The sequence below is a fragment of the Neopelma chrysocephalum genome, unplaced genomic scaffold (genome assembly GCF_003984885.1).
Source record: "Neopelma chrysocephalum unplaced genomic scaffold, ASM398488v2 Primary Assembly neopelma1_161, whole genome shotgun sequence".
In the NCBI taxonomy this organism is placed as follows: domain Eukaryota; kingdom Metazoa; phylum Chordata; class Aves; order Passeriformes; family Pipridae; genus Neopelma; species Neopelma chrysocephalum.
Genome location: NW_020897823.1, coordinates 1 through 13,975, shown reverse-complemented (window position 1 = coordinate 13,975; position 13,975 = coordinate 1). Strand labels below are relative to the sequence as shown.

The following is a 13,975-nucleotide window of genomic DNA, read 5'->3' as shown; positions in this document are numbered from 1 at the left end:
ACAAAGAAACAAATGAGCATTGAATGAGTTAAAATTTTAACATGGAAAGGCAGAAGTCAACTGCATTTGGACACTTTCTATTGTTTGAGAAGTCTCACAGGAATGTTGCAGCAGCCCATAACCATAGTCAATTAATTGTCAATCTTAGAAGAGAGTGGCCCTGCACCAGGAACTGCACTGCCAAGACGATTTTTTCCCAGGAGATGATAAAAAATTCCTTCTCTGCACTCCTGTCTTTGGTTCCATGTGAATAAACACAGGTGTTCTTATTCTGAGGAATGACCATTCATTTCTTTACTTGGAAGTGTAGATTTTCAGGGAAGATATTTGGAGACCTATGCAAATGCATCCATGTGCTTGTGTTCATGGGCACAGTGCCCGAGGCATCCTCTACAAGAGCTGCAGATGCCAGAGGGTCATTTGTCCCCAGACTTTGCCCCCATTTGGCTCTGTGGAAGGATTGCTGCAGTGGATTAATCTAAGAGCCATTCAACACAGGAGACTGTCAGGCCATTGTCAAATGTCTTGCAAAGGCTACAAATACAAAGGAAAGGCCACTTTATTTCTTCTGTTACCGCCCTCTTTTCTTGTAGGTGTCAGCAGCTCAGGGACTTCCCCCAACAGATTTTGTAGTTCACTTTTCAAATCACTGCTTTTACCTGTCCTCTCCACAGGGAATGTTGTGACTTACTGTTTCACCTTAAATACTTAGTTTCCTATGATCCCTTACAGTGTCTCTAGGGAATCCACGACCAGTAACATCTGTTTTGGAAGAAAGGTTGAATGGGATGGTTCTCTCCACAGAAGAATAAAATTCCCACCACAGCCTTTAAGAGAAAAGTTGCCTTCTTGACACAGGTATTCCAGAACCAGCTCTCCATCAATAAAAATCCACGGACACAGACTCTTGTAAATGTGTGATGAAATCAGGTGGATGTGCATGAAAACAGGCTCAGAGTGAGCTGATCCCCCTCCCATCTCCCCACCAAAAAAAGGAGAAAATTTTTTAAAAATACAAGTGGAGATTTTGGAGGGAACAAGAAGAATTATGCTGGAAGGGCCAGGATACTTTCTTCTGGAAAACAGCAGTGTCAACCTTTCAGCAAGGACTGAAGGAATTCCAACAACCTCTGAAATGTATCTTCATCTGCCTACGACACATTTCTAGAGGAGAGGGGGACTCCCTCTGTTCCCATTTCCTCTGAAGCAGAACTCAAGGAGGGCTCTTCAGCATCATGTAGTGGAACACAACCTAAACATTCTCTCCAACACGTCACTGACAGTACTGGGGCACCTCCTGTAATTTTTGGAGGGCCTGCACAGGGACAGACACAGACAAAAGAACAGCAGAACTCAACTTTTAAGCCAAAGGGATTCAAGTGTGTGGCTCGTGGGGGGCTGTGAGCACAGCTGTGCTCTGTGGCACTGCCATGGGAACAGGCTGTTTAACGGCCTCTGAGATCTCAGGGACGAGCAGGGCCAGGTCTCACTGCTGGGGAAGATTTGCCAGTGAGTGAAGGGTGTGTGAGAGGCACCTGTGTGAGCCCAGGCCTGTTGCAGGAGGTATTTTGAGGTTGTTCTTTGTCATGCCAGCAGTTGAACAGGCTGAAGGGATCACATCAGCACATTCCACAGCTTTCCCGGAGCAGTGAAGCAATAAGGAGGAGAAAACAATCTGACACACTAAAGGGAAGAGCAGATGAACATGGCCGTGTTAACAATGGAAAATAGCAGCACTGGGATTAAAAACCGTGATTACAAATGAGAAATACACTTGGTGACAACGATAATGCAAACAGGTTGAAATAATGCTGTGTTGTTTTTGTGTCCTAGAACTGGATCTGAGGATTAGGAAACTGCTCCACAATTCCAAGTTACCACTAACGAAAATCACAAAAGTAAGATAAAAATCAAATTAAAAGGCAACTATCAGCTAAACCAAAATAACTTCTGAACAATTCATAAACATGGAACTGATTTTTAGTTTGGTGTGAAAATAGGCTTTGAGGACAGAAATGCTTGATCGTCCAGAAAAATTTTGGAAATACAGAATGAAAATAAATTGAAAATTAATAAGCCTGCTGGTAATACCCAGCTGGTCTCCAGATACTCTAAAATATTTCCCCTTAACTCTCTTGATGTTTGTTAAAAGACAAACCAGTAATCAGATCCTGTCAGTGAGAACAGTTCTAACAGCAAAATTCCTTTTCTACAAGTATGGGCAATATTTTAATGAGATTAGTGCTAACTACTTTATCTGTCAGAAAAAGCAATAATGATAATGTTATTTTTAGTGTAGAGCATCGTCTGTAATAGTATTAGATGTTCAGAAGTAGAACAGTGTAGAGGAACAGGAAAATAAAAGCCAGCTCTTCAAAGACATGAAAGAGCAGACATCACCTGGCACTGAAAAAAACAAAATATTTTTGTAAAACTGTCTACCACAGTGTGGTACGTACCACAGTGATTTAAAATGACTGAACCATCACACACAAACTGTCTCACTTCCATCCTCTGAAGGTGGAAACTTGGTGCCCTACATGGTCTATTTTTCCTCAGACAACTCTGTGCACATACACAATTCCCAGAATCAAACAGCAGAAAAATCTTTTTATGCAAAACCAATTTCTTCAACACTCAACATCAGATCTTGGATCTTGCAAATATGTCATTTTAGACATCTGATCACCAGCTCAAATTGAAAAAGTGGGCATTAACCTATTGTATTTAGATGTTTCCATTTTTAAGCTCAGCATTATGTTCTTCTTTTTGTCTCAGAGCACAGAGGAGGTTTTTTGCTAAGAACAAAGATCCTTTTAACTTCATGTCCAGCACTGCCAGAAGCAGGTGCCTGAGGAACAAGAACAGGAGACCAGAAAGGGCACTTCCCACTAGCAATGTCCCAGCTATAAACATCAGAGCAAGGACTTTGAGCCACATATGATTGCTTTGTATTCACCATCTATGAGTTTACTCAGGAGCCCTTCGTTCATTGTTTTGGCCTTCTACCACCTGTGCTTGACTTAGTGCTTTGTCAAGATGAACCATTCTTGAGTTTGAAGGAGCTAATATCTGAAAATGAGCAGCTCTCCTAGACCCCTCCTCTGTCCAGGATCATAACCTGTGGGATTCCTCCAAGAAGATCCCTGAAGAGCCCAGATTCTGCTCTCCTGAAGTCCAGGGCTCCAGTCTCTTTTTTACATTGCTCTCTTCTCTCTGGATCCTGTGCTCAAATGTTGCATGGCCACTGCAGCCAAGGCTGCCCCTGGCAACCTCACTGCTGCCAGAAATTCTTCCTCATTTGCAAGTAGGAGGTTGTCACGGTTTAGGAATGGTATTCTCCAATTTAATACTCCTGCTAAAACCACCCCATCGCTTGCTCTGAGCGATGGTATGTGGAGGTTTTATTGGGCAGGCCCAGCTCAATTGGTGGAGCCTCGGGTGTTAAATAACCAGGTGGCCTTTGCTAAATGTAGATCCCAATGCTTGAAGGTCCCACCACCCATTGCTTTCAATGTGGTTTTTAACAGTCCATTGTACAGTTCAGTTTTTCCCAGAGGCTGGTGCATGACAGGGAACATGATCCCCCCATTCCATCCGGTGCTCTCTGGCCCAGGTATCCATGAGGCTGCTTTTGAAATGAGTCCCATTGTCCAACTCAATTCCTTCTGGGGGGCCATATCACCAAAGTCTTGCTTTTCTAGGCCCAGGATGGTGTTCCAGGCAGTGCTGTGAGACACAGGGTGTGTCTTCAGCCATCCAGGGGTTGTGTCCACCACTGTCAGCATGTAGCACTTGCCTTGGCAGGTCTGAGGAGTGTGATGAGATCAATCTGCCAGGCTTCTCCAGATTTATATTTCAATTCATCATCCACCATTCCAAAGGGGCTTTACACCCTGGGCCTGCTGGGTTGCAGTGCATATTTACCAGTTATGGATAACCTGGGAGATGGTGTCCATGGCTGAATCCACCCCTCGATCGTGAGCCCATCTGGGTGTTGCATCTCGTCCTGATGACCTGAGGTGTCTTGGGCCCACTGAGCCAGAAATAATTCTCCATTATGTGCCAGCCCAGATCCACCTGAGACACTTTAATTTTGGCAGCCTGATCTACCTGTTCATTGTTGTGATGTTCTCCATTAGCCCAACTCTTGGGTACCTGTGCATCTACATGACAGACTGTCACAGCCAACTTCCCTACCTGGGCAGCGATGTCTTGCACGGTTCAGCAGCCCAGATTGGTTTCCCTCTGTGCTGCCAAATGGTCTTTTTCCATTGTTCCAGCCACCCCCACAGAGCCTTTGCCACCATCTGCGAGTCAGTGGAGAGGTAGAGCTCTGGCCATTTCTCTTGTTCAGTGATATCTGAAGTCAGCTGGACGACCTTCAGCTCTACAACCTGACTTGATCCACCTTGTTCCTCAATAGCTTCTGCAACTCGCTTCCCTTCTCAATCTGACTTTGGTAATCAGCCTTCAGTTGCTATAATGCTGCTGAAAGCTATCCCTCCACATCTCCATGACCCCACAGCTCTGAAACCAGTGTTAAAACTGCAAGGCTGAGAAACCTGGGCTTGTTCAGCCTGAAGAAGGGAAGGCTCCAGGGAGACCTGAGAGCCCCTTCCAGTGCCTAAAGGGGCTCCAAGGGAGCTGGAGAGGGACTTTGGAAAAAGAGGGAATTAGGAAGAAATTCTTCCCTGTGAGGGTGGTGAGGCCCGGGCACAGGTTGCCCAGAGCAGCTGTGGCTGCCCCATCCCTGGAAGTGTCCAAGGCCAGGTTGGATGGGGCTTGGAGCAACCTGGGCTAGTGGAAGGTGTCCCTGCCCATGGCAGGGAATTGGAACTGGATGATCTTTAAGGTCCCTTCCAACCCACACCATTCCAGGATTCTCTGTTGGAGAGGAGCCCAGGCAATGTGCACTAATCTGCACTGCACCACCCATTGCAGTTCCTGGGTCAGGTGAGCTGCCCCACCACATCTCTGCTGTGAGAGATTGTAGCCCTGCAGCTGCTGTTGGAGCTCTAATTTCTCATTTGTTCCCCACCCTGCAAGTGTTCCTGCACAGGCATTGTACAGAGGCACCCAGCCATGGTAATTTCCCAGAAGCCCAGAGGGATTTCTTTTCCCCCATAAATACTTCCTTATTTAGTGCACACTCTTGAAGTGCAACCCTTTCAGCCCTTTTTTCTCTTTTTATAATGAAGCCTGTCCTGTTCATCCCATTCCTCACTTATTTATTATCTGTTTCCTCCTCTGTTGTTCCCAATTTAAAGCTTTTATCAGGTTGGCTAGTTTGTTGGCAAAGAAGTTTTTGCCTAATTGAATCGGGTGGGTCTCATCACTTCCAAAGAGCCCTCAGTCCTCCAAAAAGATCTCATGGTCATAGAAACCAAGTCCATTTGTCAATGCCAGCTGTGTAACCAACTGTTGACCACCAGGATTCATCCACTCCTCCTTCTCTCCACCTCCCCCCTCAGCAGCAGGATCAAGGAGAATCCCATGTGGGCCCACACGCCCTTGGCCATCACCCCATGTGAGTCAGCACAGACAGGCAGCTGGAACAGACACCAACTCAGGACTAGAACACAAAGAGTAAATTTGTTTTCATTACCTTGGTAACCCTGGGAATCCCAAAGCAACACCCAGGCAGAGGCACCAACAGAGGCAGCGGCTTCTGAACTCGGTGGGTGCTGGAGGGTCACGGGCTGCAGTTCACTCTGGGTTATCGAGGGTTATTCCCCACTGCAAGGTCACACGAGTGATTTACAATCCTCCTCACCTCTCTTCTGCTCTTAACCCATTCCTCCCAACACTCCCAGAGCCTGTCTGCTGCTTCCCAGGACTGCCATGGCACTGTCATTAATACCCCCAAGGAAGAGAAGGAGGGGTAATGGACTGCAGGTGCAATAAGTTGGGCAAGTCCATTAAAAGTGTCCCCAGTTTGAGTCCATGGCAAGGAGATGACTGGTCCAGCAGCACGGAGCCTTCCATTGCTGTCACTCAGCACTTTTTCTGGTGCTCCCGTGTGGCTCGTGGGCGATGGCTCAGAGCCCTTGTTTGGCAGAGCTCCCAGCTCCTCCTTTGCCAGGACAGCACGGAGTCCACTCTGTGGCTGCAAATCTTCATGTGAAACAAGAGCCTTCGCCTTGGTGCCAGGAGCTCCCAGCCTTTGTCACCCTGGCAACCCCCATTTCCCATCCCAATGGGCACAGACTCAACCTGCCTCTCCTTTGTTGGAAAAGGGAGAAGTGGGCTCTTGAAGCTGCAGAGGCTCAGAGGTGGAGTCCATGTCTTGCCATCAAGGTCCAGATCATGTTAAGGCTGCACAAGTTGATCATCATGAAGGATTTGATAATTCTGCAACAGCTCCTTTAATCTCTGATAGTCACTCCCATGGCCACAGTGCCTCTACATAACAAAGAACCATCATTTAGCCTACTCTCTCATTTTACCCAAAGCAGCCTAAAGACTTTCTGAGGTACTAAGTGACCCCCAGATACCAATTCTAAGAGCCAAGAGAAGCACATTTCTCATGCTTCTGAGCATGACACCAAATTACAGGTGAAAATATAGACAACTTCCTGCAAGTCAGAAGAATTTTCTGAAATGCTTTGGAATAACACTGTGTACTGATTTTTTTCCTGCTTTCTATCCAGCTTAACTCCATCAGAGTTTTCAGAGGTGTCATGTAATCCCCAAGTTTTCATTTTTAATTCAACCTTGCTGAAATTTTCTTAGACTGTTCCTTCAAAGCCATATTGTGTTTCTTCATGTGGTAGGTTGGGTCTTGAACCACTTGAGAAGTCACATGACTGCCTGTATAATCCAAAATTCTGTGTAGTGGAAGAGAGGCAGTTTTTGCAGTGAAATATATCACTGTGTACTGGGGCTGGAGTACCACAATGATATAAACAGCACAGGGCCCTGTACAAAAACCCAAAGAAGGTAAAAAGGCAATATATTTTGGGAAGGAAAGAAGATGGGTGACTGTGATGATTAAAGAGACAAACAGAACATTCTTTTTATATTTCTGTTTATCCTGGAAAGATAGAGGTCATGAAGTTTCTAAACTATGGAAGAAAGGGTGAACTTGGAAGTCCTATACTCAATCAAGCTATTTGAAGTCATTAGCTATTCCATTATTGTTTTTCTCTTTCCAGTTTTGGAAGAAAATATGCCTCTGGATACCCTCAAGGAGTTGCACACATAGATAATTAAGAAAAATGTCTAACTTTTCATCTCCTGTTTTTTCTACCCTTTTGATTGCCATGTGGAAAGAGTGATTTATTGCAATGAGTATTAGCAGTGTGAGGATGATAAGCTTGTATTTGGACCAGGGACCACTGTCACAGTTGTACCAAGTAAGTACCTTTTTTTATCTATTTCTAAAACTTGTGTTAAAATTAAAGTGGGGGAAGAAAAAGGAATCTAATGGTTTGGGTTCACTGCAAGAATTTTCTGCTGCAATAATCCCTTGAGTGCACTCTCTCTCTCCAGCCAGGCTTTCCAGCCAAATCCTCAGCTTGGAGCTGCTTAGGAAGGTTTCACAGGAACAACTGGCCTAACTCTGTGTAACACCTTCATTCCATGATCCCCAAACACCAGGTGTGCACTACTGAACATGTTACAATTTATTCCCACTTTGGACACCACTCTGGCCCAAACTGACTCTGAAGGCTCCTCTTCTCCAGTGGATCTTCACTGACTGCCTTTGGGCAGGAATGCACAGCTCAGTGGAGAGCTCACAGTGGGGAGAAGTTCTGAGACAGATCTTTAACTGTCTGGTTGGAGAAGTTTTGACACTGGCACCACACTCACAGTGTCCCCAGGGAAGCAATTCCACTGGCATGGAGACAGAGGAGGAAGGAGGTTAAATATCCCTGGCCTTCAGTTTTCACAGGTGCCTCATATCCAAGACCTCCTAGAATGAAAGACAACTGGCTCCCAAGTTGTGTGAGCTTTGAAAACACAGGTGTGGGGAGTAGGGATGATAACAAGCCATAGTTGTTATTCCTATCTTTATTTGGACTTTCCTGATGTACAAAAAAGGTGGATGTCACCCCAAGCTTTTCTATGGGAATGTGAGTGTTGGGGTGTCAGAGGAGATTGTCAGGTTGCTCTGTGTTATCCTAAAGATCCAGGACTTGCTGCTGTGCTTTCAGAGGTCTGCATGTCTTTATAGTGCTGCAAAAATGTCCCATGTCATTTTACATTCCTAAAACACCCTGCTGTCATTTCAGAAGGGCTTGGGACTGCCTGAGGTGCTGCCTAATATCTGCCCATGCCTGTAGGAGATGTTGCATGGGAATAAATGTCTGTTTTGGAACAATCTCAGTCCACTTCCAATTCCAAAGGGGCAAAGGAATGCCAAGTTATCCTTTTGAAGAAAAACCCATTCTTTCTGTATTGTTAATGATTTTCTTTTTGTAGCTAAAGATGAGATATTTTCAAAGCTGCACAAAGACTTTCAGATTATGTGTGACAGTAAAAGATATTGGGCCCTAAGTATCTAAGTCTCTCAGTGTCCATTGAAATACTTAATAAGTTGAAGCCTAAATTTCCAGAATGTGAACAACCTCACTCTTTTGGTTTTGATTTTCTTTGGGAGCTACTAATATGCATTTTAAGATGTTTAGAGTAGATATACTTTATTATCCAAATCTTTTGAGAATCGCTCCAAATCAAAATGACATCAAATAACAACCATTAGTGTCACTATAGGATACCTCAGTCATATTCTCTTGAGGATAGACAAGGTTTTTGGGTTGGTGTGGGTTGATTTATTCCAGACAAAACTTTTGTTAAGAATACTAAGGCCCATGACTCTACAGAATATATGACTCTTCCTGTGACCTTGTTAGACTAAAATGAAACAGAAGTACAACTTTCTGTCCTAATAAAATCCCAGAACGTAATACAGAAATATCTCCCAAAGACAAGCAGATGTAGGAATTCATGGCTGTATTTTCAGGTAATGCAAAATGGTGGGACTCAGTAAAGGCTTCTGGGGTCTGATAAAAAATTATTCTGCTTTACTAACAGTTGCAATGTGTACATTGTTTCGCTGAAGATCTTGCCCAGTGAGTTATTGCAGAGCAGCAGCTTGTTATTGTAGTGGCTGTTTGGAAATACTGGAGAGGAGAAAACATGAAAAGCCTTTAAAGATCTTCTCAGATAAGGCAGAATGCACAGGACTACAATGCTCTGGCAAACCATGTTACAACACCTGGGAAGGAAATGTGTGTAGGAAGAATAGAAAAACAAGCCTTTTTTGATCTGTGTGTTTTAACTGTGTGTAACTGCTGCTCTTGTCTTTGGGAAAGGAACTCAACTGACCGTGGAGCCAAGTAGGTGTCCTTTATGCATTATCCTTTTCTGAGTTGTTATTGTTTGAATTTTCCCTTTTTTTCCTGCCAATGAATGTCTGATTTCTGTGGAGTGTCTGGTTGCTGTAGGTGTGGACAAGAGTGTAGTTTTGCCTGATTTATCAGCAGAGCTGACCCCTGAAGTTGTGGCAGAGCATGGTTTGGCTTTCACCTCAGTTCCTCACCACTTTAGGGTGATGGGGAAAGAGTGTAAAATCAGAGCTCCTTGATCAAACTCTGGTGAAGTGTCCTGTGATGAACAAGATGTTTGACATGAGAGATCCCTTGACCAGACTGCAAGGCAGACACCATGCAAAATCAAAACCCTGATGCCCCTCTCTTTAGCGAAGAGACCCACCAGGATGCTTCTGTCAAATTAGACATGTGAATCTTTTTTAGTATGTCTGACACCCTTTCATAAGCTAAGCCTTTCTGGCAAGGAAGGGTGATAGAGGATTCCTTTCAGTTACATGTTTTTACTATAATTCAAATTACTAATCTGAATAAAGTCCTGACATTGGTTTGTGAAGTCATCCTGGATTCTCCAAATATGGCCTGACCTGAAGGCAAAGATATTTTGTGTAAAAAAAGCCCCATGGTATCACAATGATTTTTTGGTTACAAAATTCTTTTGAGACCGTTACCATAAAAGACAGCTCTTGGAAGTAAAGCAATCTTATTTCATTACTTGTATGTCTTCTAAAAAATTCCCAGAGAAGGCTTCTGCTATACCATTGAAATTCAGTCTGTTTTACTTGTCAAACCCTTGTCACTCATGTATTTCTGGGGGAATTCAACTCTAAAATTCTTTCAAAACTGAAAAAATACATCTAACATTTTCAGAGTAACCAAATTTCTGACGGATCAAAGCAAGGATCTCAAATCCTGTGAAAAGTTGTCACCATCTTTTAGATTCTGTCTAAAGTCTCATTTTCATGTCTCAATGTTTTTTGGTATCTTAGTGCTAAAGGACCACCACTGAAGGTTATTACACTACTCTAAGGAATATTGTAAGATTTGTCCATGAGCATCATGTTTGTAGGCCCTAGGATATTCTTTCCCTCCAATCAGTTTATTAAACAAACTCTGCATTACACTTCCCACTGCTCCAGAGCCGTGGGTCTGACGACACGGCACAGCACAGGGGGAGAACGGTCACACTTTTGGAACAGGCACAAGAGTTGTTGAACCAAGGACCAATCCTGTTCTCTCCTCATTGCCTGCAGACTGGTTGGAATGTCTTACACCTTGTGCAATGTCCAGTGGGGAAAACCTCCCCCACAATGAAAGTTCTTGGCCTTGTCAGGAACTTCTGGAGCAGAACTAGTGAGTGACATCACTGCCCATGGCAGGGGCTGGAACCAGATGGCCTTTAGGGTCCCTTCCAACCCAACCCATTCTGTGATTCTGTGTGGAGATATATAATTCACAGACTTTCAATTGCTTCTCTCCTACTTTCCCATCTTACAGACAGAAGTCCTTCTTGCACCTGAGCATTTGTTATGGAAAAGCTCAGCCTTGTCCCCCTCCTTCATTTCTGCAAGTAACATCACTCAGAGGGGGAACCTTGCACAGCAGTGAGGCAACAAACTGAGCTCTGCTCTCCCTGCCACTCCTGCTGTGGTTGGACCTCTCAACCACAACAGGAGATTTGGAGAGGGGAGGGAGAGTAAAGGGAAAAACAGTTATTCCCTCATGTCTCACGAATATGCAAGGCAGTCCTCATAGAGCTGACATTGTTTGGAATTAAATTGTTGAGAAAGCAGAATAATTGGACTCTTGGAGTGACATGCACAAAAGATCCCTTCTCCTTTGCAGGTCCTTAATTTATAAAATGAAGAATTCACTTACAGGCACCAGCTTTGGCAAAAGGAAGCTGAGATCCTGTGGAATTAAATCTCCTATAAAATACCTGCTCTCATACACCCTTTCTGTCTCTAATTTGATCTTTTGGAAGCAACAGCAAGAAGTAATGGCAAAAAAAAAAAGGCAGTTGGTCATTGATAATGCTACAAATCAGTCCCAGGTGGTGTGTCTATTAATTTTCATGACTTAGCTCTCAGGCAGGCTTGCAGTAAAATACCTTTTTTTACAGGCAGTCCAAAACATTCTGTCCCACAAGTCATTGTGATGAAATCAAAGAAACTGGAAGAAGGAGGCAGCACTGGGAAAGCAGCTTGTTTGGCAAGGAATTTCAGTACAAAGAGCATCAGCTTGGAGATGTCCTCTGATGAGGTCGTGTATGAACAGAGCACACCCATTCTGGCATCAGAGGGGTTGTACAGTGCTATGAAGGTGGTCAGTGTGACAAAAGACACAGAGGTGACCTGCAAGGCCCATTTGGACACTGGCACCTTTACAGCATCGTCAGGTACAATCTGGGGGCACAGCTGGAATGTATTTGTGGAGACAGTAACTTGTGGTGCTGCTCTTCCCTGATAGTCTGCACTGCCCAGGGTGGGCAGCAGAAATGAGACACAGTTGGTACTTAAGCAGGGAGAGCTGAAAGATGTTTAAAAGCATCTAAAAGAAATGGTCTCAACTGTTTAATAAATTGGAGAAACTTTTCTTTTGATGGGGGAGGAGAGAAGGCACAATCCATTTTTTTAAATGGGAGTTTATTTATGCCTCAATATTTCACCACGCAGCAGCAAAACCTCCTGGAGCACAACCTGAAACAGCCTTTCTAAAGCCAACAAAAAGTTAAACTGGTGGTGGGATTTGGTTTTGTTTTTTACTAAATCACTTTTTATATTTTGTGCAATTGTTTTTATCATCTTGAAGGTCATTCAAATAGGAAAACCAAAACAACCCAGAAATTCTTTTGTTTCCTGCAACCGCAGGGAGAAATTGTCTCCTCAGATTTCTGTTGGAATTAGTGACTGATCATCTGAGCCCCAGACTCTACTTCCCACATGTCCCTATGGAAAGGGCCATGGGAACAGTTTTTTAATCCTTTCTAAAAATTGGATATGGGTAAAAATGCCTTTTCTTTATCATTCTACAGAAAAGGAGGCTGAAGAACCAGTAACAAGGACCAGTAACAGGGTTTGCAACAGCACAGACACCTCTGCCCAAGGTTAGTGACCCAAACAGACGGTGAAGTTACACTGCTGTTTGGGGGATAAATGCATAGAAAGGTAATTTCTCAAGGGGAGAGGAGTCAGAATATGACATATTTATCAAACACAAGCTGCTTTTTCAAGGTTGCTGCTGTAGGAACACACAAGCAACAGGAAGCAAAAAGCAACAGAGACAGACACCCTCCTCCCCTGGTGTTGCCATGTTCTCTGGCATCTCTTCCTCTGCTGCTCTTCCTTTCCCTGAAGCTGTTACCTGTGGCTTTTTCCACTTTCTGCCAAGATCCCAACATCCAAACTCAGGCCAGGGTCTCTCTCCTCTTTTTGCTGTCCCTGAGCAGGTACCACAGTGCAGAGAGTGAACATGCTGTCTGTGGCTGTGCTGGGTTTGAGAGTCCTGCTGGCAAAAAGCATCGCCTTCAATACACTCATGAGTGTCAAGTTGGTTCTTTTCTGAGGTAAGGAAGCACTCAGCTTGATTTGTAGGGATACTGGAAGCACGTGGCAGGAGTGACTGCCTGTCTGTGTGTACTTCTCTAACCCCACAGGTAATGACACCTATTCATCTGCTCCTGATTCCATTAAATAGCTCTTGCAGGTTTCTGGGGAAAAAAACAACAATGATGAGCAAACCCCACAAAAAGCACCTACACCAGGCCCCCCTCCAAAAAAAAAACAATTAAGAGAAGCCCACCCTGCCTCCCATGTGACAAAGGAAACAACACTTTTCTGTATCCAGAGCTCAGTTCTTGGTGGCTGGTTCCCAAATTTTCTTTGCCCGAGCAACTCAGGTGTTGCCTGAAGAGCCTAAGAGGTACCTCCTTCACTATTTCAAGTGTCAGAGCACAAAGCCCAGAGAAAACTCCAGACAAATAAGGGTTCAGAAGCAAGGATCCCAAAACACAAACCTGTGGGAGTAAAGAGAGGGGAAGCAGGGGGGATTTTCAAATTAAAGTGTCCAAAGAGGTACAAAAGATAGTCCAGCCTAAGTTTTGTAGTGCACCTGTCTTGATCAGGCAGCTCTCAAACAGTGGTTTATTGCTCCAGTTGCATCAAATGTAGTTCAAAACACCCTTTGCTCTTCCAGGCGTGTGGAGTCAAGACAGGAGGAACCTGAAGAACTGCAGGGAAGAACCTGAACCAGCAGCACAACGGGCTGGACAAGCAGTGTCACATCTGCTGACAGTGAGCACCCAGATCACAACACAGCCCCTTCCCCCTTAGACATTTGATATGTTCAATCCTGCCCAGCCAGTTCATTTAGATTTAGGAGTCGTAACTGCTTTTGCTATTTCTTTTTCTCTGGGCACTGAGGAGAGTGCATTTCTCCTCATCCTCCTGCTGAGTAGATCTCCCCACTGTTCTGGCATTTACACAGGAATGTCCAACCTGCCTCAATGGTTTTAGAAAAACCCAGTCCTCACTATTGATACATATATAGAGAGCTGTATAACATTTTAAATCAGCTTTCACAGGCTGTTGTGTTACTGTCTGTAGAACTGGTGTGTTACTGCAGAGACAATTCAGGCACAA

At 44.3% G+C, this 13,975-nt stretch overlaps 1 gene segment (V, D, J or C); it reads left to right on the top strand.

Moving 5' to 3' along the window:
• LOC113976415 overlaps positions 1–13,969 on the top strand; it is a gene marked incomplete at its 5' end in the record, with an annotated part of 18,944 nt that extends 4,975 nt beyond the window's left edge. The window contains 5 exon segments of the C gene segment in view: positions 9,289–9,344; positions 11,458–11,733; positions 12,370–12,441; positions 12,784–12,900; positions 13,530–13,969. Coding sequence covers positions 9,289–9,344; positions 11,458–11,733; positions 12,370–12,441; positions 12,784–12,899 — 520 coding nt within the window.
• Between the last annotated feature and the right edge of the window lie 6 nt (positions 13,970–13,975).